The following is a 25560-nucleotide window of genomic DNA, read 5'->3' on the forward strand; positions in this document are numbered from 1 at the left end:
TCTTTGTCTTTGTGAGAGGATGAATGAGAGAAGCTTCAACCATCCAGTGCATATCTGGGCACCTATTCGCAAACTAAATATGCTTTCCCTTGGCTGCGAGCCCCTGCCTTGCAGCGCCTTCCAGACGTTCCACGTTTCAGAAGCCTGTGCATTGCCGTAATGAAATACAAAACTTATAGAGCTTAGCACATTAATCAGTGAAAACTGTTTTTTGTTTAGTCATTGAGCGGCACATTTCTCTTGCAAGCACTTATTTTTTCATGTAATGCGAGAGAATTTTGCGATCACCAAGTTGAGCCTAAACCAGATTGCGCTCTTCTTTGCTCAATACTGTCCTCCCGTTCTCATTTCTCATCACCGTGAATTGTCAACCCTTCACATACCTGTCTACGAAGCTCTTTCTGTGGCAGCCATTTTCTGGCTTCTCTGTCTCCCATGCTAGAGATGAGGAAGTTTCCCCTCTCTCAGCTTTTCTGCTTGCCAACTGGGTGGGGGGTAAGGCCAAGTGGCTGACGTCGTACCTAAATTCCCAGGTGAAATAAGGGGCTGTATGGCTCACCAATACTGAAACACCTAAATACCCAGGTGAAATAAGGGGCTGTATGGCTCACCAGTACTGCAACAGCTTTTGCTGTAAAAAGGAAGGCAAAATCTGGCCTTTGTTGGCACATTCACTTCCAGAAGCTCCGCCTACCACCTTTCGCCTGTTCACGTTCACACTCATATGCTTTACCCGCCAGAAACAGACTCTGCACAGGAATAATAAATGTGAAGGCGAAATCAAACTTTTCATCCCTCGGGGACCTCCACCTAACAGTAGCCCAAAATAGCGACATTGAATTAAAAGAAATCAGTGGGAGGCGATCATTATAAAAACAAAATATAAAAGTGATTCTGCTAACACATATTTGCCGAGTCATATTATTTTGCATGCATTTTTTTCTTTGGAATAAGATGCTAGAATGAACCACCATGTCAAACCTGCTTGCACTTGGTAAATAAGGCGCAATTGGATTCCTTTAAGGGGGGACACTGGTCTTAAAATTATTTTCGTTATTTCCCAATCAAAGTTGATGCAACTTGGTGGGTTTGTGTAGATTTGTGCAGATTCCAAAACTGCAATGATTTATTTTGTGATCCAATTATTTCATGAGATAATTACGCTAATTAGTTTAATTCTTACAAGAACAATTACAAAATGATCACTGAAGAGAAACTTCAGATGAACACATTGCTGGACACTAGAAAGAATGAGGAACACAATGTTGTAAGCAGTTTTTTGATTAATCAATTATTTCTTGGCGTCACGTCTCCGCCGTCTCCCTGCGGCTCGGGCGCGCCGAGCAGACACCGTCATCCAGCTACAACAATGCGGTGACGCCTTATCGTCACGTGCACCCCGAAAGCCAATGGGATTGCAAATACCACGTTTTCTTTTTTGCTATTTGTTATGCGACCAATGGGCGAATGTAAACAGCAGAGGCGGCAATTTGAAGACGAAAGGCGGCTCTTTCAAATGAGACCAAGATGGCTACGGTGCCGTGCACAAAATGGGAGCTACGCCTCGCGGAAAATGGTTGTTTCGGGGGTCGTTTTTGGCCCAGATTTGGGCGACATCGATTATATAAATTGGCATTGTGACTAATACCCCTGTCACACAGACATTTTCTATCTTCATTGAACTCTATCTGCATTCAACTCAATGCAGATCGAGGTTGTCACACTGCAACTTTCAAGTGCAATTGAGCTCTATCCTGCTTGACTTCAGCTGCTTCCTCAAGCGCTTTTGAAATTTAAAGCACACTTGAAAGCAGTGGTTGACACCCTCATCATCGGTGAGCTCTAAAGCGCACACGAGGAAAATTTCTCAATGCTCATTGAAGACGCTCGTGGCTCATTGAAAATGCTCGTGTAGCACGGGACGCTTCAATCCTTCTTGAAAACCTCAATGCAGATCGAGTTCAATGAGGATCGAAAGTGGCCGTGTGTCAGAGGTATAAAGTACCGATCCTAGAGATGAAAAACTTAGCAGATAGGTAGATAAAGAGCTACTAATTTCGCAAATCACATTTTCTAAAAAGTGATTTTTTTGCGATTTTTTGGTCCGAAAGACCCGTGTCCCCCCTTAATGCACTTTTGGTTTTGATTTAATAGTGGCTGGGATGTCTTTATTAAGTAAGTCATGCATACAGAAACTGTAATATACTTATTTGTTTGCCTGCCGTCATTCTGGCTTATTGGGGCAGTTCTTGTACACCTTACTTTTGGTGTCTGTCTCTGTTTAGGTGCCGAAAGCATAACTGAATGAGTAGAAACTTGGTTACAAATTTACTAAAAAACACTTTGTGTCTTCGTCTCTTCGACCAGCATTTGTTGTTTTGCATTATTGTATAATGCTGTTTATTGACTGCAGGATCCAAAGGTATATTTATTTAATCATAACAGCTATATACTTATATACATCTATATATATATACCGGGTGTCCCAGCTAACTTGAACCAAGGATTAGAAAATATGTGAGGTAGGCCAGTGAAACCAATTGCATACAACTGCCAGCCTCCTTGCGCACTACAGATAATTTTTGTTTTGCAATTACTTAATTAGCTAATTATGTTAATTTTTAAATTAATTAAATATTTATCTGAGATCAAAAATGTGAATTGGAAAGTTGCAGAGCACATTCAGAAACCCCCATTCCCCTAATTGCGATAAAGTCTCACGTGTATCTTTTTTTTCAAGGCTCAAAAGAAAGCCCGCGAAATACAAATAATACCATGTGACTAGCACATTTGAGCGCCACGATTGTGGTGTTCTCAGTCGTGGTTTGAGCGAACAAAATCAGCTGCAGCCGTGACCCGATGGTTCCGTTGCAGCGGCAGGCTGAAATGTTGGCGATGGTTGGAGCGAGCTCGAGCTCGCCTGTCGCCACTGAGATCTTGGCAAGGCCTGCACATCCCAGCAGCCTGCGTCACGATAGGCGGATGGCCATAAAAGTACCAGCAAAGGAAGGTGTGAGCGCGAATCTGAGTAGTCACATACGCGCAGATTCAGTGGCTGATATTGACGTTCGCTGATAGGAGAGAAAGTGATGCAAAAGATCGCCGCGCTCTCTGCTACTTGCACCGTCGTATGGGCTAGCTGTCTGACGTGGGCGAAGAAGCCATCGCAGGCATATCGGCCTGCCGCTTTAACGGGGCTGAGGAGACACGGCCGCAGCTGATTTTGTTCACCCAAACCAGGACTGAGAGTGCAATCGCGTCTCGTGAATGCGCTAGTCACGTGGTTTTATTTGTATTTTGCGGGCTTTCTTCTGAGCCCGGAAAAAAAAATATGCGTGATGCTTCCGTTATCGCAATGACTGGAATGGGGGTTTCTGAAGGCGCTCTTCAAATTTCCCATTCCCATTTTTGGTCTAAGGTCGATATTTAATAAATTCGAAAAATTAACATAATTAGCCAATTAAGTAATTGCGAAGCAAAAAATTGCCTGCAGTGCGCAAGGAGGCTGGCAGTTGTATACAACTGGTTTCACTGACCTACCTCAAATGTATTATTTTGTAATCCTTGGCTCAAGTTAGCTGGGACACCCAATATATACTTGGTTCTCGTTTAGTGTGTTTGAACTTAACTGCACTTAAAAGTTTTGGTGTAATGGCATAAATTATTAATGGAGCATGAGTTTTCTCATATGTGTCAGGTAATTGTGCACACCAGGCTTTTGATGCCAGCTATAATCAATATTTGTGTCAGACTGCTGCACAGAATTACTAACATTCCTCAAAGCTTTTTGGTGGCGAGCACTAGTGTTCAGACATCCATTTTTCCACTTGTGCTGATGGTGTGTCAACCCTAGCCGAGCGTTGGAGTTTCTCTGCTGCTTGGCAACAGGTGGTGGGGTGCACACGATCACCAAGTTCGCAAAGGCTAGAGCGAGCATCTGTGCGGGTGCCGTTTGGAGGCTTTTGCGGCATTCACCGGCATCGGCTCAGACTGCACCATTGCTGCCCACACTGTGGCCTCTTCTGTACCCAGGTGAGCGCTTTGCTTATTTTCTGAGGGTCTAGAAGCTGGGTACAAGTCTTCTCCCATTTTGGTGTGATAGGATAGTTTTATCACACGATCTTCCTCTCCGTACTAATCAGATTTTTATTGTGAAATAACTATCTGGAGCTTTCGAAACGATTACTGGGAATTCGTGGCTGTTTTAGCTTGAGTAGAATTGCAGCCTGTTTTTTGCGTCACCATGGGCTATGGTGTCAGTGGCATTTGAATTGCCATGGTTGCAGATTTCTTTTCGTAAATTCTTTCATATCAGGTTGTGCAAATTCTACGTTTGTGCAGTTGCACTCTTATGGTTCTCTTATTCAAAGTTGTCATTGTACATTATGACTTTATTTATATTGTGTACTCTCTTTTTCTCCGTGTTTTTTTTTCTCCTGTTTTACCTTGCCATGTACTTTGGGCCCCTGGACCTGGATAGTCTTTGTAGCTCTTTGTTAGGTGTCCCTGGCTCACCCGGGAAATATGTTGTCCTATCGAAAGTAAATTTTTTTCTTTTGCAGATATGTTTGGTTCTTAAGTTAGTTATGATGCAATGCAGAAGTTTTCATGCCATTGCACAAAACGTTTGGCAGCATATTTTTCTTGTTTTATTGTCAGCAGTCCCCTCTCCTTTTTCTCGAAACAGCTTGTTCTGGGGCATAGTTTATTTCACTATTGTGGGGCTGTTGGCCATCCTTGGGTTGAAAATTCGCTATACATGGATCGTTGTGTGGCATCATCACTGGTGGAAACTCTTGCACCGGTTGTGTCAATCTGTGGCAAATGGCAAATCATACTGCAACGAAATTGTCAGGGCTGGCGGAATGTGGAGGAGGCGAGGGTACGGGGCAGGAGGAAAGCTCATAGGCTTTTAAAATTCTTAATGATGCTGCCCATGTCGCTGGCTGTCTCGCTCGCAGCTACGCAGAAACTGTGACGTTTGGTCATGTGATAAAAGCATGCTCGCACTACTAACTCACCCTCCGTAAGGCTGAGCTCCGTTGCCGCTGCGTGACAGAACCGTGGAGCAGAGGCCCACAGCGCAGGCTGCCTGATTTCAGGGAGTGGCGGGTCTATCGACTTGCTACAGCTAGCGGTGTCTGCTATCGAGAGTATAGGGGTATGCGGAATGCATGCAGCATGGGTTCGAGGTTGCAGAAAAGCAATTAACATTGATGTTGTCGCAATTTTTGAAAGCTTTTGAACTGCGATCTGTAGAAAAAGAGTGGAAATTGAGCGAGAAAATTTCCTTGACTCTATGGGGCGCTTGACGGTGTTGGGGCAGAGTCCGAATAACCAGGCTTATCCAGAAACTTTGGTGTCCGAAAAATTGGTGTCTGTATCTGTAAATTTTGTTTTGGAACAGTTTTTTTTTTTCTGCTTGAAAGCAAGAACATCTGCTACAAAACGGGATTTTCCTTGCTACAAATGGCAGTTTCTTCTACAAAAGTTCATACAAGAAGCCTGTTGCGAGTTTCACCACTGCCAGAATGCAGAATGCATACTCTAACAGCAGAGTCGTGCAGTTCTATCGCCCTAGTCTGGTCGGTGCCAATGTTGAGCTGACTTTTGTTACCTTCCAGCCAACAAGCCTTCACAAGCGAAGTTGCTCTTTCTCTTGTATTTTTAGAGGGAGGTGCAGAGTATGTCAGATGGCTATGTCATTGTCCCTACCTGGCCGGGTTCTGTTTCTTAGGTATTGTTTCCCGGCCTCATGGTACATCGAGACTGTGTGCCCACATACACGACAAAAGAAGGCGAAAGAACAAGGTGCATGACAAATGAAGCAAAGCACACAACAGTGCCCAGAAGAAGGTTGGCTTCATCAAACAGTGCAAACATGCTTTGATTTGAGTTTTTTTCCTTGCAAGACACACTTGGCTCCAATATATTGCACATATGATCACAACAGCCCGACCTGGTTTCTTGGATTGTCTATGTTAAAGGAGTATAGACACCATTTTTTGAAGCGTCGGAAGGAATACGATTGCTTTCCTGGTTATACAGAGATGCTCCCCAAGCAATCCCAACCTCGCACGTTTCCGCGAAGATATTTTAATTTGATTTTAAAAACAATCCAGGCAAGTACTTAGTTTTTCAAAACCCATTGGCATCGACATCTCTGTGACGAAAACGTGTGCATAGGTAAACAACATGACGTTATCAAACTACTCTGACGTGGAGTCTGCAACGCAAAGAGCAGTGACGACACATGGCCGGACTCGAACAGCGCCGCCGCCGCTTCTGCCTGTGCGCTGAGAAAGAACTCTGCTTCTTCGTTGGTGCATGTTACAATTACCTCTCCGGTGTATACATATGGAGACTGCCTGCTAAACTCAGGCCCCAACAGCATGCATGCACAAGTGTAGGGCTTACGGCAACGGTGCCTGTCGATGGCGCGCTGGGAACATACTGCGCCGCTCCCTGCCTACCCTAGACGTCGCTAGCCCTAGCTGGTTTCACATCAAAGCGCCAGTGAAAGGCGCTTCGGAACGAGCTAACGCTGTAAAAAACGTCGCAGTTTAGCGCCGCTTTACTGGCAAGCCCATCTCTTAAAATAATTTCTTGCTTTGCGCGACGCCTTCAGCAGCGGAGCTAGCTGACATCAGGTGCGTGGCACCGGGCAGCAGCTGTCGGGAAAAAAAATGTTTGCTTGTATCACTGTAATTATTTCTACAGGACCTCCGTATTGGCCGAATAATCCTCGCAATTTAATCGTGACTGATAGTCCTTTGTACAAATAGCTATGTAAGCGAATGAACAGCAATCTGCGATAGCTAGATTACCGATAGCGGATGCTGAGGCAGCTATGACTTGGGAGCCGATCGCGGCGGCTACGGCTTTACGCACCCAGATTGCCTTGACTGCGCCAGATGGCGCCACATGCTTGGACGGCGGCACGCAGGCCTGCCGCGTCGGGACCAATCAGCGCGTGAACAGGCGTGAGCACGGGAGCCATCGGGAGATCTTACGGGTTACGGTGTCTGATTGCGTCATTACTAAAACATTTTTTTAGAACAGCTTGGCTCACAGCGTTAGCCAACCGGACTGATAAAGCAGCATCTTAGGGTTCCTTTGTTCAGCATTCCTACCAGTTGACATTTCCTGCGCGTCAACCCACCAAGCTTTCGTGGCTGCTGCTGATTCCTGCTTCGTCGCACGAGCCGCAGGCGAGCGGGTCGGGATTAAAGTGCCCGGCAATGTTAGCAACATTCACGCTGTTGGGCGAAACAATGTCGCAGTACTAATTATGCTACTCTGAAGCGCTGCTCGGCGACATTTTCCTGCACGTGCGACAGCAAGCAGACGAAAAACGCGACCCGAATGCATCATCAGATTTTGTGTTTACGCGATCACCAACCTTGCCAGTAGGGGGCGCTCGTGTGGCGTTCTCGTATTTTTGACGTCATCGCGCGCTCGTGTCCGGAGAGATCGAAACCGAAACTGGCCCTGATAAATGCACTGATAACAAATTAATTGATCTGTGCTGGGGCTTTTTGGGTCGCAGTCCCTCTGTTTTGGACCACTGTGGATCGATTAAAGCAAAAATACTGAAACAGAAAATGTACGTGTCTATACTCCTTTAAATGTTCCAACCTAGTGGAGGACTCTCTCAAAGCAAAAATTTCTGCTTCATTGAAGTGCCACATTTTTTGCTCATTTCAGTTCTGCATAGCAGGAAAAATTGTTGCTAAAGTTCCTTCAATCTTGAATAGCTTTTCTTTAATGTGGAGCTTCTCTACACCCTTCTCCCTGGTACTGGATTTGTACTGATTCGATGGAAGCCATTCGGGCAATTTGCTCTTGTTGCCTTCCTGAGGTCTTTGCATGACGATCTCGCCAGCACTCTCTGCAACTTGTTCCTGCTTCGGTCACTGTGGTGTGGGTGCCAGGCCATGCAGAGATTGTTGGTAATAAGCTGACCAGCTGTCTGTTGTTAGTCTACTTATTGGAAGAGAATTTGTAAGGTCTTTATTTCTGCTTTAGTGAAGTCTTTGTCACTCCCTCTCTTGGGATGGTGCCGTAAATTGATCCTACTAAGAGTTGTAGCTGATATTCACTTCTGTCATATGATGTACTTTTGTGTACTTGATCTTCAAGCAAGTAAGTATCCCAGCAGCATACTTTTGATCACAGTACAAACTTTACCTATAGGTGTATTTTTGTGACTGTGGCTAATTTGACTTCATGCTTCAAGTCTCTTCTAGTGACAGTAACTTTTTTGCCATGCAGTTTTCTGCAGGGAAAGTTGATAATACAAGGGTCAATCGAAAGTCTTGCAAATGTAAGCGTGCAGTTACATTTAAACTAGGTAAAAACAAAGACTGCAAGTGTGAGAATTGTCTGTTGACTGGAAGGGGAAGGTGCCCATTTTCTCGTTTGCAGGGCGTGCTTGGAGGGTATGCACTCAGAACGTGTGTGGTTTGTGCTGGTGCAGGGCCGCTTTGTGAAGTGCGTCAAGGGCCATCTGTGGCATGCAGAGTGCCAGAAGAATGGGCTCCCCAAGGCGAAGTGCCCCCACTGTGGCTCTGAGGAGTCCCAGGCCGTGCACCTTGAAGCTCTCGGCTGTCCTCTCTTCCAGACGGCCCAGCAGTGCACCGTTCTCGGGTCAGATCTCCCTTCTGGCTCTCATTGAAGATTGTCACAGTGCATAAATAGTACCTCCATTTAGCAGCCACACCACAAATGATCTGAAGCAGTTTTTTGGAAAGTTGGGTTCTTGTGGGTGATAGAAGCAAATATTCTTTGTCAGAATGTCAGCTCTGTGATGTTTCTGGTTTGTGGCATCCACATTAATACAGTCAAATCCCGATATAACGAATCACACGGGACCTCAAGAAATCTTCCTTTATTTTGAAATATTCTTGTAATGAAAAATCTGCGTTTATAAGCCAGTTGTCAAACCTAGGGATGAAAGTGACATACCTTGGCTGTAGGTGTGTGTGTAGACAAGCAAAATCTCAAATGAAAATGTCGCACTAACTTCAACACTGATTTTTAAAGAAATCTTATTCTCTTGTCCCGTGTGCAGCACGCACAACCACACACTACATTACACTACTACAGCAGATACACCCTACACTTCACAAAACACCCCATTGGGTAAACGATTGCACCAAGTGATGAAAGTACAGACTTTTTCCACACACAAATAAAAAACAAAAACATCAGAGTTCGATATGACCTCATCTTCAGTGTTCCCTGAAGTTTGAAAACCTTTTCGCTGCCTTTCAAAATGATTGCGGTGGTCGATCTGCAGAGGCCGATTCGCTTTTTTCCCCGCGTTGATTTCGCTGCTGTCTTATCTTCTTGGCACCTTCGCTGGCTGCAATTATTAGCAGATCTCGCACAAACTTCGCAATGAAATGATTCGCAAAAAAAAAAAAAAAAAAGCACCTTCCCACACACACGAATGACACGATTACGAATGAACAACCCGCGAAAGATGCAGCTTTGTGGTGGCGCTAGGAGCTGGCTCTATATGATGATAGCTCCAGCCCACGGACCATACACACGTGATAGTTGCAAGCTCATAACACTGATGTTCTTAGGTTATAGAAGAAAAAATAAAATACATATGTTATTCTGACATATACGCAGTATCGAAAATCGTAATTTTGAAATATTTTTACATTGAACACACAGGAAATCCGTTGGGGATTTTTAAAAAAATTGTTAATGTGCTGTTCGTAGTAATGAGATTTTACTGTACAGTGAAGCCTCGTTGATAGGTTTTTTATATTGCAGGAAAAGTGTATTGGTCCGGGAAAACGTATGATCCAGACTGCCAGATTTTGAAACATTTGACCGTTGAATGAGGTACAAAGGCATTTAGAATTGACTTTCATTGCATAAAAGTGTAGATTAATATTTATAGACATCAAGTATGAACCGCTCCTTTTTTAGCTCTTGCAGAATTCAGTCCATATTTGCGTTGTCCTCAGCGCAAGAGATTTAGTAACAAATCCTGATAAAAAGGCAATGACGAGCCAGGATTGCTTTCGTTTCTTCTGGATGCTTCGCCCTCTTAAACCAGTGACATGTGAAGTCATCGTGATGGCTGACAGTATTCACATTTTTGCTCATGTTGCGTCCCCTAGACCTGGCCCGTTCATATGCAAGCAAATAGTTGTAGTTATCAAATGGTTCACCCCTATGCCTCCACGTTACCGCAAAGAAGCCACTGCGTATCTCCTCATGAAGTCATGTTTCTGCGGGAACGAGTGCCTCGTGTGTTGTCTCGTTGGCTTTCTTTGATGCTTCACCCCTTTTGCACCTGGGCAGTGCAGAAAAGCAATTCTAGTGGATGAGCGCCGCTGGTCAGTTATGTATGTCACAAGTGCTTGTTAACACATGTCCGGTTGAGCACAAAACATATTATATGACCACATTTTATTGGAATTTCGAACGTAGTGAGTGGGATATAGTGTTATCCGGGAACATATTAACTAGTAGATTTTTTACTGCCTGCGATTTTGAGCGTATGAAATGGGAAATTGTATGAACTGGGAACACTTCAATGAGCTTCTGCTGTATTATATATATTGTTAATATTTATAGAGTTGCTAAATTTTAGCTGCTCATAAGGTGGTGAAGGTGCAGCTCTGCACCAGAATTCTAGGCAGGATAGGGATGACTGCATGCACGTGTGCACCATTCTGTAGCAGGCCACTTAAGGAATGTTGCCGCGCTAGTTCAGCCTTGTGTCGCAAGTGCGCAGGCTGGGAATAAGGCTTCTGCAGTGGCCGGCAGCGGGGTCACGGGGCCGAGATTCTTAGTTTAGGCACGCACATTCAGGTGAAGACGTTTGAAGGCTTTGCAGAATGACAACTTTCAAGAGGTAACTGTTCATGACAAAGTAAGCTAGACTGGAATTTTTGGACTAAGAGTAATTTTGCTCAAGCTACAAGCTGAAGCATTGTTCTCTTGAATTCAGCCTAGACCAGCATCCGATGAGATTCTACTGCTTGCCTCTTTTCTTACCCTCGGGTAGGCATGTTCTGGAGGTTCACTTTTGCTGCGTCAGCTTCTCGTTGGTTTAAGCAGGGACTCTTGGGACAAACCAGTGAGGTGCTGATGCATTGCAGACACTCCAGAGTGCCTTTAGGGAGAGCACCACCATGCGAAAAGGGGAGAGTGTGAGCACCAGGCACAGGTAGATCTTTCTTGTTGACTCCTTGTCTGATATCTTTATTTCATTGCAGCCCTCGTGCACGGATGTCTGCCTCAAAATCAAAGCCTCCGGGGCCTCCAACACCGAGTACAGATTATACTGCGGTTTCGATGAAGAAGGAGTCCCTGGAAAGTGAGTGGATTTTTTTTTTACTCTGTGTTCTATATTTAATACAGCAGAGCAACAGTGTTTCATTTTTCATGGGACAACGAGAAGATGACATACCAGATAAGAAACGTAGTAGCTGGGAGGAGGTAGACAAAGGCACGTGCCATATTTATTTAATCATCTTGAAGGTGCAGCATGTGTCTATGGCATTTACAGTCGAACCTCGTTAACGAACAGGGATACAGCGAATTATCGGATATAACGAAGTAAAAGCAAAGTTTGGTTGGCCGTGCTTTATTTCTATGGGAGTTCTATCTGTATAACGAAATGAAAAACTGAAAATTTGACACTAAATCGGTTATAACGAAGCATATTTCATATTCACACGACTCAAAATCCGCAAAGAAGCAAAAAAAAAAATTTTTCAAAACGCTAAATTTCGGTTTTATCAATCGCCTCCGTCCTAAAATGTGTTTGAATCACCCGCGCTTTCGCACGCCACGCTATCTAGGGACCGCGAATGAATCTAGCATCAACGGCTGCCTGGCACGTGACCGGCACGTGATTGAACCTCCGCCCGCGTCACCTCCACCTAAAATGTGTTTGAATCACCCGCGCTTTCGCACGCCACGCCATCTAGGGACCGCGAGTGAATCTAGCATCAACGGCTGCCTGGCATGTGACCTGCACGTGATCGAACCACCGCCCGCGTGCCCCTGCCCCTACTTTTTGCCGACCCGTGCGTGTGCTCACTTTCCTCGAGGTCGTGCCGTCGTCTTGCAGCATGGCGACGCCGAAACTCAAAGCAGTTTCTCTTGAAACAAAGATAAAAAATATTCAGTGCGGTCGACAGCGGGCGCAAGAAGAAAGAGATTGCCGCAGACTTCGGCGTTGCGCCTAGCACTCTGTCAATCATACTGAGCGCAAGGCAGAAGGTAGGAAACGTGCACTCTGCAGGCGCCATGAAGAACGACAGGAAGCGCGTCAGGTATTGTCACCACCAGGATGTTGAAGAGGCCTTGTTCGCATGGTTCAAGAGCGCGCAACCTGCCTGTGTCTGGTGCCGTGCTTCAAATGAAGGCAAGAAGTCTCGCTTGCGTCTTAGGCCACGATGACTTCTATGCAAGCAGTGGCTGGCTGCAGCGATTTAAAGACCGCCACCAGATTGTTTGCCACACCTTATCGGGCGAAGAAGCAGCCGTTGATCTAGAGAACTGCGAGAAGTGGGCAGAAAGCTTCCGCATGCAACTGGATGGCTAAGAGATGCGCGAAGTCTACAACGTGGACGAGACTGCGCTTTTTTTTAAGCTGCTCCCGGAAAGGTCACTCGTTGCGAAGAACGAACTGTGCCGAGGAGGCAAGAAAAGCAAAGACCGCGTCACCGTTGTTTGTGTCAACATGGATAGGTCAGATAAAAGGCGGCAAACTGTTATTGGTAAATCTGCTCGCCCCAGGTGCCTGCGCAACGCCCGGAATGTCCAAGCGGACTATCGCTCGAACAAAAGGCGTCGATGACGTCGTCACTCTTTGAAGCATGGCTGAAGGCCTTCGACAAAGACATGGCAGAGCAGCGCAGGAAAGTGCTCCTTATATTGGACAACTGCTCTGCCCATAAGGTGTCTGTACCACTTGAAGCGGTCCGCCTAGTTTTTTTGCTGCTAAACTCGACCTCAGTGCTGCAGCCATTAGACAGGGGCATCATTCGCTCACTAAAATGCTGCTACCGAAAGCGATTGGTTACGCAGCTCGTATTTGACATAGACAAGGGCATATCAACAGCCATAAACTTCAAAACTACGCTGTACATGCTGTACGGTGCATGGAACGAAGTGGCACAGTCGACAATAAGAAATTGCTTTGTTGATGCTGGCCTAGCCCCATCCACCAGCGAGACTGAGCCCAACGCCGCCCACGATTCTGAAAGTGAAGCGGATAATTTCGACGAGACGAGATGGCGCCAACTGGCGGTTCCGAATGTTACGTTCGAGGACATTATTGCTGCCGATGACAACTTTGCTGTGGCGCCCGAATTGACCGACCAAGAAATTGTCGATCAGCTGCTTCCTACAGATGACGCTACGAGCAGCGATGAGAGTGAAGAAGGCGAAGAGCGAGCTCTCAGCAGCACCGAGGCCGCCGATATGGCGAGGAAATTGAGAAGGTACCTTGAGAACCTACCTGTGGCCAAATCAGCTGACATTGGGAAAGCGCTGCACAGTGTCGATTTTGTTGAGAAATTTATTCTATCGAATAGTGTGAAGTGCCACCAAATGAAGATTACGTCGTTTTTTAAATAAATCAGTTCTGCGTGGCCTAAATCCCGATTTGTGTGCTCATTTTTGCTTGGCAGTGCAAAATGAAAGGTAAGGTTTTGCATGCTTATACCACGCTTTAAAGAAAAAAAAATGCTTTTTTTTAAGCTCTGTGCTTTCCATTTTAGGGTAGCCTTTACTTGGGTTTATGAACAGAATTTGTGTGTACTTTTACAACGAATATCGGATATAACGAACGAATTTCCGCTCAAAATGAAACTTCATTATAACGAAGTTTGACTGTACAAGGATTTTTTGTCCTTGCTATTGTTCTCATGCAAAGATGTCCCGAGCACCTTGCGATGGCTATCTATTGGTTTGGGCAGGTGCTGGCTGATAGGAGGCGCCATGGAAGTGGGAGACTGTAGGGAGGAGATGAAATCCCACTCAATCCTGCTATGTTGGCACCTCGCAGGAATTGTGCTTTTAAGCTATGGGCAATAAGCAAAATGCAGGCAATGTTACCTCAAGAGTTGACAGATTACTGCATGTTAGTTTTGAAGGAAAATGCAGGCAATGTTAACTCGAGTCGACCGATGTCACTGCATGTTAGTTTTTTTCTGGTGGCGCTCCATCACTGCAGCAGTTGAATTGCACCAACAGCCGCAATGTATTCGCAAGTGTGTTTGATGGGGGGAGAGCAGAAGTTGCTGCTGCTGCATGTACGCTAAAAAGTAGGCCATTTAAATTTCAAAGACGTTTTTGCTGCTCTTTGTGCAATGTGTTTTGTCACAGTTGTGAGAAAACAGCAGGGTTGATATTGCATGGGTTTCTGTGGGAGCTTGCGCAGCCGTATTCTAAATGTTTCCATTTCTCATTTTCCATTTTGTATCCATTTGTTTCTCTGGCATTGGTCATCAAGTGATGAAGCCCGTGGTTCAAGTGTTCGTGGGAAGCGACTGAATTATTGCCTCATTAGAGACTGCCCTTCTGCGTGGAAATGCATGGTTCAGCCTATGGTTAGCCAGTTCATGGCAGCGAGTGGCGATGGCTGTCGGCATCGACGTGGCTTACTAGTATCCTGTGATTTCCGTGGCTGGCCACTCACTTCATCTGATGCTGCCATCATGCTGACGTGTGGCCAAATGAAATGGAAAATGGAAGGTTATAGAGTACAGCCCCAGGGCCAGCTCATAAAAATGTAGCAGTCGGAAAGGTGCAGTCCTCGAGGACATAACAGCAAGGTTTTACTGCATTTCAGGTATGCTTTCTCAACTAAAGGCCAATGCTTTTCCACAAACCGCTTAAAGACTCGGAGTGTGTTGTGAGGCGCGCGCTCTTCGACTCGGACTAGGGAGAGGTGTCCCGGCTAGGCTGGAAGGAGAGAGGGAAATCCACGTGGAGTGGCCGCTGGAGACTGGGAAGCGGTGGAAGGTGGCCAGTGTGCTCTCTCCTCGTGGTCCTTCCTAACAGTGCGCGTAATCCCACGTAATTACACGGGCCGTTATCATGGGAGCGGGGGATTCTTGTGTATCCCCACAACTTTTGCTGCTTACGGGCAACTAACTGTATGTACGAAGAAGGGCATGCTAAATTGTGTTAAATGTATAAGATACTGCCATTCAGAAATCTCATGATGTTTCATCATGAGTTTTTATGAGCATGAAATGTGGAGTATCTGAGGAGGTCTGAATGGTAAAAAGTATGGGCTAGTTGAATCGAATAGCAGATACTATTCAAAGTTTCAAGCATTCACACGTTTTTAGTAGTAATATTGTGCTACAAAAAGACTAGAGAAGAACATGTGCTGCCTATTTTATGTGCCTCACATGTCCTTTTGACTGTGTGTCGTGAAGCATTACTGTTTCATCATACCAGTCAAGCGGCTGTGCAAGAACGGAAGCTCGCAGACGTTAGTGGAGCACTGCAGCATGTGAAAGTGGCTACGCAGCATGACAGTTGTGTTCACCTGTTGCAGGACGCTGGCTTTTTTATGCCATCTAGGTTGCTGCACCAAGAGGATTGCTTACATACCATGGTTGCCAATGTTGAGGGGTCGTTAAAGCTTTTGGAGAGATTCAGAGGACAAATGAAGTTGGCCTTATATTGATAGGTACCACCAAATAGGCTACTGTCACTGAAAGGAGAGCATAGTCTAGAAAGAAACCATAAAACAAAAATGCAGCTGTCTCTATCTCCGGCTGATTTTACAAGTGAACCGCTTATGGCAACACAAATTTTTGCTGTAATTGGCAAGAAGGGCAGTAGTTGGTAGTGAGATGTCTTTTCCTGGCACACTCGAGTGATGGTGTGTTGTTGTGAACTTGTGAGCACTTTTGCCTTGTCTGTCAAAAATGTTAGCTGAAGAGAAAGCGTACCTGCACAGTAGCAACATTGCTTAGAATGTGCATTATTCTAGTATGAAATAGGTGCTAGGTAAAGTGACGATTTTTTGCAGCATTCGAGGATCCATCACTGTCCCCTAGCCGCAAAGAGTTGGACCAACTAGTTCGCCAGCTGCGGCAGTCTGCAGCATCCGCCACTAATCAACGCCCAGTGCCTCAGGGCGCTGCAGGCACATCCGTCTTGCTAGCTGCTCTCCGCCAAGGAGATGTGGATAAAGCTGTCCATTGCCTCGGTGAGTCATGCTTTGTTACCGTTGCTTCTTTTTCATTTGTGCACTTGTTTTGTGCACCAGGATTTTGCAGTAAGTGTTCAAGCTAGTGCACCCAAGTGTTTTTCTGTCTGCGGGTACAAAGTTTGTTACTGCATTTGCAGCCGGTCGAGAGCTTGGTCCAGCTGACTCTGCAGCTGTGCATGCAGCTGCCACAGGAGGGAGCCTGGTCCTGGTGCACATGCTGCTTCAGGTTACTACTCTTTTACTGTGCAGTGCTTTCACTTGTTTTATTCTGAAACATTTTTTTTTTTTTCCTTTTTGCCTGTAAAATTGACTGACGTCAACTAGCCTTCGGAAAGAAATTTTGAATAGTGTCGTCATTTCAATGCTGAATCCATGCTGTGCTGTCAATGCTCTTTGACTGTCTATCTTTGCTGAGGAATTTTGTGTTGGTCCTTCTCTCTTCTATGCAGGCGGGCCTTTCAGTCGACCATGGGGACGATAAGCTGTACACACCTCTGATGCAGGCAACGGAGGCTGGACATTTTGCTGTTGTGCAGTACTTGCTCAAAGCTGGAGCCAATCCTCATGCCAAGGTAAATTTGCATATGCGGTCATGCAGCCACCTTTAAAAGAATTGCTTATCAGTAAGGATTTGCTGGAGGGTATACTTGAGTGTGGGGTTGCATTCAGACATGAACATTAATCTTTTTCTCTCCTGATTCGTTTGGGTTGTGTTCATGTTAAAAATTGTCTGGATGACATACCGCCTCGATGAAAGGATGCGCTGTGGGGAAATTGGGGTTGGCCTGTGGGGGTGGATTATGCTAAATGTTAGGTCAAGGAGACCACCATCGCCAAAAACGGCACTTCCATAATGCTGAACGCGCGGCATAGCTTAAGCTATGGTAGCTGTGAATGTTAAAAAAGCAGCAAGTTTTTTTTTTTCTTTTACAAGAGTCGTGTATTCTTGTTGTGCTAAATGTGCAGTGTAGCTTAAGCTATGGTGGCTGCAGGCATTAAGAAGCAGCAGTTTTTTTTTTTTTTTTTTGAGTGTCGTCCATCTTTGCATTATTAATCAACGAAAGCATGCGGTCAGCTGAAACCATGACACCGGCTTTTAGCATTGTTCTTTTCAAACGGCATTTGCAGCTATCACGCTTGCCAAGTGGACTTCGCTGGCCCAAGTGCGGCGTGATAAATCGAACGAGGCTTGTGCAATGAAGCCATCACGGGCACTCTGCCAGGTTTGCTCCCCACCACCACAGGAGCTATCAAAAGTAGAGTAAAAAGATAAACACGGCGTGACATTCTTGCCGCGCAGGATCATGGTGCACTGCCTATAAATAAGCTATGGATGCGATGGCCGAAACAGAGGGACGCGCTATGACTAAAGGCTGTCTCATATGCAAGCGAAAATGCTCTAGATTTCTGCCACGGCGACGCAAAAACCTGTTTTGAGCTGTTGCAGTGGTTCGATCGGCGGGAGCGACGCAGTTCCAAAGTGGAAATTTTTGCTCTGTCCCTGTCGCTCGTCGCAGAGTTCGCTCAATTGCTTGCATGTGAACCGGCCTTAACACTTTTTTTTTTTTTTTTTTTTTCAAAAATTCTTGGGGGCAAAAGTGGAGGGTGGGCTCATTATGCGAGTGGGTTGTTTACGCGACAAATATGCTATCATTTTTCTCGATCGCAAGCGGTGTCTCAAGGCGATTTTTGTATACAGAATTATCGATATATCAAACTATTTCGCAATCCCGTTCGAGTTCGATATATCTGGGTTGGACTGTACACATATATTAACATACATAAGAGAGGCACTCGGTTGGAGAATTTGGGGTTATCCCTTTGCTTTGATTGCATTTGTCAGCTGGCATGTGGCTCTACTGCCAAGGGTTCTGGCATTTCTAATGACTGATATATACTGCAGCATGTGTACGAGAGCACTCTTTAGGTCCTCGTAATCAGGTGTGCGCCTCTTCTGTGGTCCCAGTGTCAAAAAATGTAGCCACGTCCAAAACTGAACCTGAAGCGTGAAGGTTATTTGAATTCTTAAAAGTGTATCATGCGTTCCGAAGCAATGCATAATGTTTGAAGCAAAGAGTATGTTAAGGGGGGACACCCCTCTTAAAACTTTTTTCCTTATTTATGGGTGGATCTGACTGAAACTTGCACCATTAATGTACTTTTGCATGCTGATTTCAAATATCTGATTAGTTTTCTTGTAGATGAAATAGCTTTCAAAATATTACCTAATTCATGTTCTTCATTTGGAGGTGAGTTAATTACTAAACACTTTATGGCATGAGGAGAATAGCCCTGCCAGAGTGATCTAGAAGGATCATAGAGTGCCGCTAGTCATGAATTAACGTGGTAGAAGAATTTGAACCAAAGTTACAGTAAGTCAAACTTTTATGAATAAAAGCCCAGGTTGGCACCTAAGATTGATAATTAATTCTGTAAATGTTGCCGCATAATAACTGTACATATTTTTGTCCTACGGCACTGTCGAAGGTTTTCTCTTTCTAACAAGACAAGAATGAGAGCTATAGCACAAATAGACTAAGAGATATCAATCCTCCAAAATTGCAGCACCCTCAAAATTGCAGTTTTGAGAAAACGAGGAAAAACACTTCACAGCATGTAGGTGTAAATTATGTCAATGATTGATATGTCAACAAGATCAGAAACAGGTGGAAAGTGATCTGAAGCGAAAATTAATGGCCTATGCCAATTTGAGCCAAAGTTACGCAATAGGAAACGCTTGAAAGGAAAATTCCATTTGGGTACCGAAGACAACATAACCTTCTCAGCAAATTTTCTTTTTTCGTCACTGCATTTACCTTGGTTTCATGAGACTCGCAGGATTCCCTTTCTAGAAAAAATTTTTTTAAAGCAATAGCAAGAACAGGACCAGAGATATTGATCTTTAAAAAATGCAACACTACCAAAATTGGGGGATTGTCGGAAGCACTCAAGCCTCACGGCATTTAATCAGGAAGGGCAACTCCAAAGACCTCATGCTATTAAAATGCACCAGGAGCATAGTCGGGGTGCATGCTGTCGCGGTGTTTTCTTTTTTCTGTTTTAGCAACGCCAAGCGAAGCCGCCCGCTTCTTTGCAGAACGTACGCTACGGTGCAAGTCCTTTTCTTCAGCTCTCCTGGACCCAGTTGCTGTCACATTTGTACTGCATTCTTGCAGAATTGCTGCTGCTGTATGCTTGCAGCCGGCATTGAAGCGCAGCACAGCTTCTGCTGTGGCTGCTTCCACAGCAAACAGTGATGAGTGCCGCTCTTTGTGGATCAAGGTCCAGATGACCGAGTGGAAGCTTTCGTTCGAGTTCTGGGTCTTCCCCCGAATGCACCTCTGCAGCAGGCTCTTCTCTGATAAACGGCTATAAACAGGCAAAAGAGCATCAGCCACATCTCTTGGCAGACTGTAATTGTGCTTTGGTGCAGGCTCCTCTTTTGCCTTTGCAGCGTTGTGGCGGCACCATGACTTCTCACCGGTAGGACACAAACTGTGTTTGGGGCAGTCATCAGTAGATGTGATGTGGTAATATGTCGCCATCACAGCTCGCTGCATGGCATCCACATCACCTACATTTGATCGAAGCGCTCGGCCATAATATATTGCCAGCTTGTCAACTAGATCAGCTGTCAGCCTTCCTCTGCCGCCAAGACTTTGCTTCCCTGCACCCTTGTGTCTCTGCAAGAGGTTGCGCAAAGCTGCTCCCATACGCTTGTGCACGTGATTTATGCAGTCCTCTTTGACTATTTCAATGTAGCCATAGATTGCAGCATCTTTAAGAGCACTGAACGTGCGACTGTCCCCATCGCATAGCATGGTTGTGTAGCGCATGTTGTGGCGCTGCAGAGATCTTTCAAACAGAATTTTGCCAGCCTCTACTTCCATTTGACCAGCCTTGGAGTTGGTGTTTTTTTGGCACTGGTGGCGTGATTTCCAAAGTTCGTAGCCGTCAGTGTTTGGCTTGGGACCAATTTCGCAGCCCAGACAAAAGTTTGACAACACCACATAATCAAGCACGTAACCAGTGAAGAGTTCCACCACGGCACCGACGCCTATATGTGATGAGTGTCCGCGCGTCATCCATGTGCCGTCGTAGCACACGGCAATGTTCCCCCTATGCCCAAAACACAAGTCATCGTAGACCTTCGCCACTGCCTGCGCGGCATGTGCCATAGCGGTCGTGGCGGCTCGGGTAGCAGCGGGTTGCAGTGTGTTCTTCAGATGCCGTTGAAACGTCTTGTTGTGCATCCCGCGCCGCGACAACCCCATCGCCGAAAAGATATCGTTCATTGCTGTCTGGCCGTTACCGGTCGACAGCATTGCTCGACTAGCCAGAATATTCAGCTCAAAAGGATTGCACCTTTTCTCGCCGTCAACCCTCCGAGAGTTCCACTCGGCCGCAATCTCACCGCAGTTGTCGCACAGCACGATCAGTTTTACGGCGAGGCCATAGCTCCGGTCGCTGGTAATTAAACGCACGCATCCACGACACGTTTTGCACCGCACGGCATCCAGAAGGATATTCACAATGCTGAGGTCAATTACCGCATAGGAGGCTGTTCCGTCCGCATCTGACTCTGCGGACGCACCACTTGCATCGGCGAACAGCGCGGTCTTTCGTGCCGTCGCCGGCGTCGATACCAGTCTATCAAGCGTAGCCTGCTCACGGGCACTCACTTGAGTTATGTCACTGTTAGTGACAGGCGCGGTATCAATACGTACACGACTGCAGTCGGCACGAAGAACGGCGCCGTTGTCCAGCGGAATCGGAGAAGCGTCGCCGCCCGCAACGTGATCGTCACACAATCCCGCAGCACTGGCACTTGCTTCTTGAACAGTATGCAACGAAGTCGCATTCTTAACGCGTTTCTTTGGTTGCTTTCGCCCGAACTTGTGCAAAGAGCGGTACTTCCTGGCATGACTCTCGCGTTGCACTAGCGTGGTCGGCAGAAAGACAAAATGGCGTCACTGGGAGTCCGCATTTCAGGGCTAGCTTGCCGGAACCAACCAAACGACGCCATTTTGATCATGTGCCTTAACCGGCCAATAGTAGCGCGCGCTGCATGCTATCTTTTTGTTTGTTTTTTATGGGGAAGGCGGAGTGCACAGGGTTGCTTTCCGAAAGAAAAAATAAGCCGAAAGCGCGCGCTTTCGAACGAGACCAAAATCGCCGCGGTGGAGCGCGTAGTTCTCATGCGCCGGGCGATCGAAATTGGGTGTCGTTTGTCCACAATTTAAAGGGCAGTGGGTGTGGTACTGCATTTTTTAATCGCTATAACTTCATAAATACGCGGGGTATAAGGATGAAAATTTGCGTGCAGATGCGGAATGGTGCGAGGAATACGAAAATGAAAAAATTGAAAATCCGATTTTCAGGCCGATTTTCGGTGCCAAAGAGCCGTGTCCCCCCTTAACTAAAAATTTGTTGCCTCCAGTCCCTGTGTGTTTAGCTCTCAACATAGCGACGTTATTTATTAAGACTTAATGCCCTAGTTTCAACACTTTAAGCTGTAATTAAGTTCTGGACCGCACTTATCATTTGTGCAGTATGACAAATGTCAGTTGTAAGAATATTTTAAGTAGCGCTCGTAGGTTTTCTTTTTGTTGCGAAACTTTGATTGCACAAATTTGTGCTTTTATGCATAGAGTGCTTTGCACTGTTTGCTGTTTTTGTGTCGGTGTGTGCTTGATGAGCTGCAGAACATGCACGATAGCTGGCCTGTTTATGTTGGGCGCTGTTAAAATATTTCGGCTGTAGCGTGGCACTTTTGATTACATCCTCAGCACCTTTCAAGACATGCACTGTGAGCAGTCCGCATTGTGTCCCGTTCACCTGTACAACTGTTTGTGACTTTCCATGGTTTAGGGGGAAGATGGCAAGAGCTGCCTGCATCTGGCAGCCCGGTGTGGCAGCCTCGAGCTGTGCCAGTTGTTCTTAAACGCAAAGCTGCCCATCAATGGACAGGTATGGTTTCCTTTGATCCTCTCCTGATCAAGCTTGATGCATCAGAAAATGTTTGATCTTTTAACACTTTCTTGTCTACGGGAAAAAAGGTGGTTTTTGGGTGGTGTCATTAATATTTTTTTTTCTTTAACAAAACTTTCTTGGTACAGGAATGTTTAGTATCAATATGTAAAGGAGGAATTCCTCTTCACATTGGTATTAGTGACAATCAACATATTTATTGAATAGTGAAAAAAAAAAAAAAAAAGAAATATCGGCAAAAAATTATAGTTAAACACAGAAAAGCATCAGTTTCTTGATAACAGATAAAACAAAAAAATTTCAAAATGTTTTCTACAACAGGGACCAGTGTAATATTGGAGCGAAAACAGTAGTCGAGGTCGACTACGCTGAGGTTGACCCCTGGCTTTCTTCTAGCCGAAAACATGACTCCCTGTACTGTAATACTACCCAAAAGACTTGTCACCCTGCAGATCACTTGTGGCCTTCAGAATAGTGATCTCACTCCGGAGACCATTGGACTGGCGCGGCACGGCAGAAAAACTAAATCAAAAGCAAAACTGAAAGAAGGGTTCCTCCATATCCCATTGGAGGACGCCACTTTTCAAGGAGTGCTTCGAAAGTGGAAAAATTCGAATCATGAAACCATCGATAGTGGGCTATCGATGCGAATAGGGACGGGCAGGAAAGTGCTAAATGGGTCTTGAGATGGCCATCCAATATGTTTTGTAGTCCAGGTCCTTGCTTTGGAGTGCCGTACTTGCAAGTTGCTGCTGGACAATCCCGAGTACTTTGGCTCACTGGTCCAGGGGTGGAAGTGCTGCTCCATTTGCTCCATTCTGCTCCAAACTGCTTTCCCTGCTCCATCCTGCTCTAAAAGGCAATATTGCTCCAAAAATTCTCCAAACTGGCTGCCTCCACGTTCTGCCATCAAATTTAGCAGAATGCGGGGACATTTCACCGCATCGGGGGCAAAGATACCACTCATACTGGGTTTAATAGAAATAAAATTTTTGTAAGCAAGGGAAGCATAGAATATAATAAATTTAGCATGAGCCACATTTGATTAGAGGGAATTAATTGCAAAAAAAAAAAAACTGCACTGTGCATGTGGCAATAGTACCTCCTTCCAGCCTTTTGAACGAGAGCAGCAAGTGAAGCAGACAGCGCAAACTACTGTGAGCCGTTGGGAAACTGTCTGACTGCAAAAACTGCATGAGTTATTCTAATGCTTTCACTGTGAAAACAAGCAGGTACTTCACCATTGAGCCTGTCTGTCAGGGGCTAGCATGTCAGGCCTGCGGCAGACAAAATTATACTTGAAGCGTAATGGGTTGGTACGCCAAAGGTGTCAGTCACTAGTAAGCTTCCCGAGGGTGCTGGAAAGCCACACAGGACCTATCACCAAGATGTTGGAAATGAGCTCCAGCATTGTCCATGCAAAAGAATGATAAACTATTGGCAGGAGGCACTAAGGTAAAGAGGCTGAAGGACGAAAAGGCTAACTTTCAATGCCATCTATCTTTCCTGAAGCACCACTGACTATTTCTCAGAAATTTATCATCACAGGCATAGAATGAAAAAGGATATGCATGAGATAAGAAAGCAGAAATGTACCCATTAATCTGAACTCCAAATTTGTGGCGCTGTGCTGCTTGAGGGTATCAAAGCGGTAGACTAGACAGATTTATCAACATTTAAATATATCAAGCCAAAATAGGCAAACGATTTAGGTTAGGCTGCTAGTCAGTTCCAAGTTGTTGCAGGTCAGCCTGTGTTATACATCTTCACATGCTTTGGCCGTGTGTCTTGTCAGAGGCGAGTGTGAAGATGGAAAAACATCTAACTTGCATAAAAAGGAATCAGGTTGGGAATTGTTTGTGTCAGGAAGAGAAACTCTCAATAATCAGAGGCGTTTGACCTTAGTAATGGGCTCCAAAACATCATTCAGATGCTTCAAAACTCTAGTTTCGTCGCTCCAAAGCTGCTCCAAAATGGCAATATTACTGCTCCCTGGACTGCTCCAAAATGCCTGAGCCTGCTTCCACCCCTGTTATTCCAGCTTCTTAACCAATGAACCGCTACAATGGGCCCTTTCCTTAAAGGTCCCCAGAAAGGGGTCACCAAGAAGGGTAAACAACGCCATAACACTGATAGTTATTGAACCACCCATCATTCTCCCGCAAAAATTTTCGATCTAGCTTCTGCAACACCAGAGATATCGGTGATTAAAAATGACCCTTCCAATTTTCCCCCTCAACTCGTACGCCGAAGGGAGCCATAAAAAAACAAAGAATACAAGCAAGTTCAAAGCTCCGCCCAGACATACGTCACTTCGACGAACTTCCGGTTGCCGCGCGCTCGCTCGCTGGCGTACTCGCGCCAACCCGTCCTTGCTCGCACACGCCTGAGGAGTTCGCCAGTTCGCGCAGCGACGGTTAGTGTAACCGCGAACCCGTGGTTATCCTATGTTACACGGCGGACCAAACCATGGTTGCACCACTAACCGCGGTTACCGCAAACCGAGCTTGACGACCTCGGTTTGTGTCGTTAACCGAGGTTATGACGGCGTCTGTTGACGGAAGCTACTCGTCGGCGCCCGAGTGCGCGAAACGTACGAGCGGGTCTGCTTCACAAAGTTATTCATTTGCCCACTGTATCACGTTTAAAGATCGATGTATAGATTATGGTGCCGCCCGACGTCTTCGATTACGGCCGACAGCGCAGCGACTGCGTACTGAAGCCTTGTCGTGCCTACAGTATCGTTTGAACGGCTTGTTGCTGAGCAGAACGCCAAAAAATACGCGGCCTTAGCTATGAAAGTACACGAGTTTGCAACGCTTGCAGCACGGGATGCCGCGAGCAGGCTGAGGTACGTTACACAATTACCGCGGGGGTGGAACGTGCGAGCGCGGCGAACGCCGGCGCCGTGCGTGACCGTCCCTAGTCGTCGCTAGGCCTATTGTTTCGCTTCGAAGCCGCGGCGGTCGACGCTTTGGAACATGATCAACGCTGTCGTAAATCATCTACTTATGAAACTGCCTTATAGTGATTCCTATCCTGCCATAGTAAAATAATTATAGGATTAACTCTGCCGACGCATTAATCGCAGAGCTAGTACGAGCAGATCGGATCAGCCGAAATGCACCAGCGGCAGCTGGCTTGAGCAGAAACTAGCTTGTATCATGGCTATCGCTCTTACCAGCAATTTGCTGCTGGTCAGCGATCCTCACGAGGGCTTCATACTTGATATTCGGCTCAGTATTCCAGACGCCAACAAATTTTAGCACGCTTTATTTCGGACATCGGTGCTAACGACCCGCCGTGTGGTTCGCGAACGGTATGCGGGAGGAGGGGCCACTGCGGCGATGTTT

At 45.9% G+C, this 25560-nt stretch overlaps 1 protein-coding gene across 2 annotated transcripts in view; it reads left to right on the forward strand.

Moving 5' to 3' along the window:
• Positions 1-25560, forward strand: part of LOC146201985 (uncharacterized) — a 110771-nt gene that overhangs the window by 21269 nt on the left and 63942 nt on the right. The window contains exons 6-12 of one of the 2 annotated variants that reach the window (XM_084587883.1): positions 3889-4032; positions 8480-8649; positions 11247-11347; positions 16034-16213; positions 16354-16442; positions 16666-16788; positions 22088-22186. In XM_084587883.1, the coding sequence (XP_084444009.1) occupies positions 3889-4032; positions 8480-8649; positions 11247-11347; positions 16034-16213; positions 16354-16442; positions 16666-16788; positions 22088-22186 (906 nt within the window). The remainder of the gene's footprint in view (positions 1-3888; positions 4033-8479; positions 8650-11246; positions 11348-16033; positions 16214-16353; positions 16443-16665; positions 16789-22087; positions 22187-25560) is intronic. The other variant, XM_084587884.1, reaches the window with a different exon arrangement.

Source organism: Amblyomma maculatum, chromosome 1, assembly GCF_055883805.1.
Source record: "Amblyomma maculatum isolate TAMU_Amacu chromosome 1, ASM5588380v1, whole genome shotgun sequence".
Lineage (NCBI taxonomy): Eukaryota > Metazoa > Arthropoda > Arachnida > Ixodida > Ixodidae > Amblyomma > Amblyomma maculatum.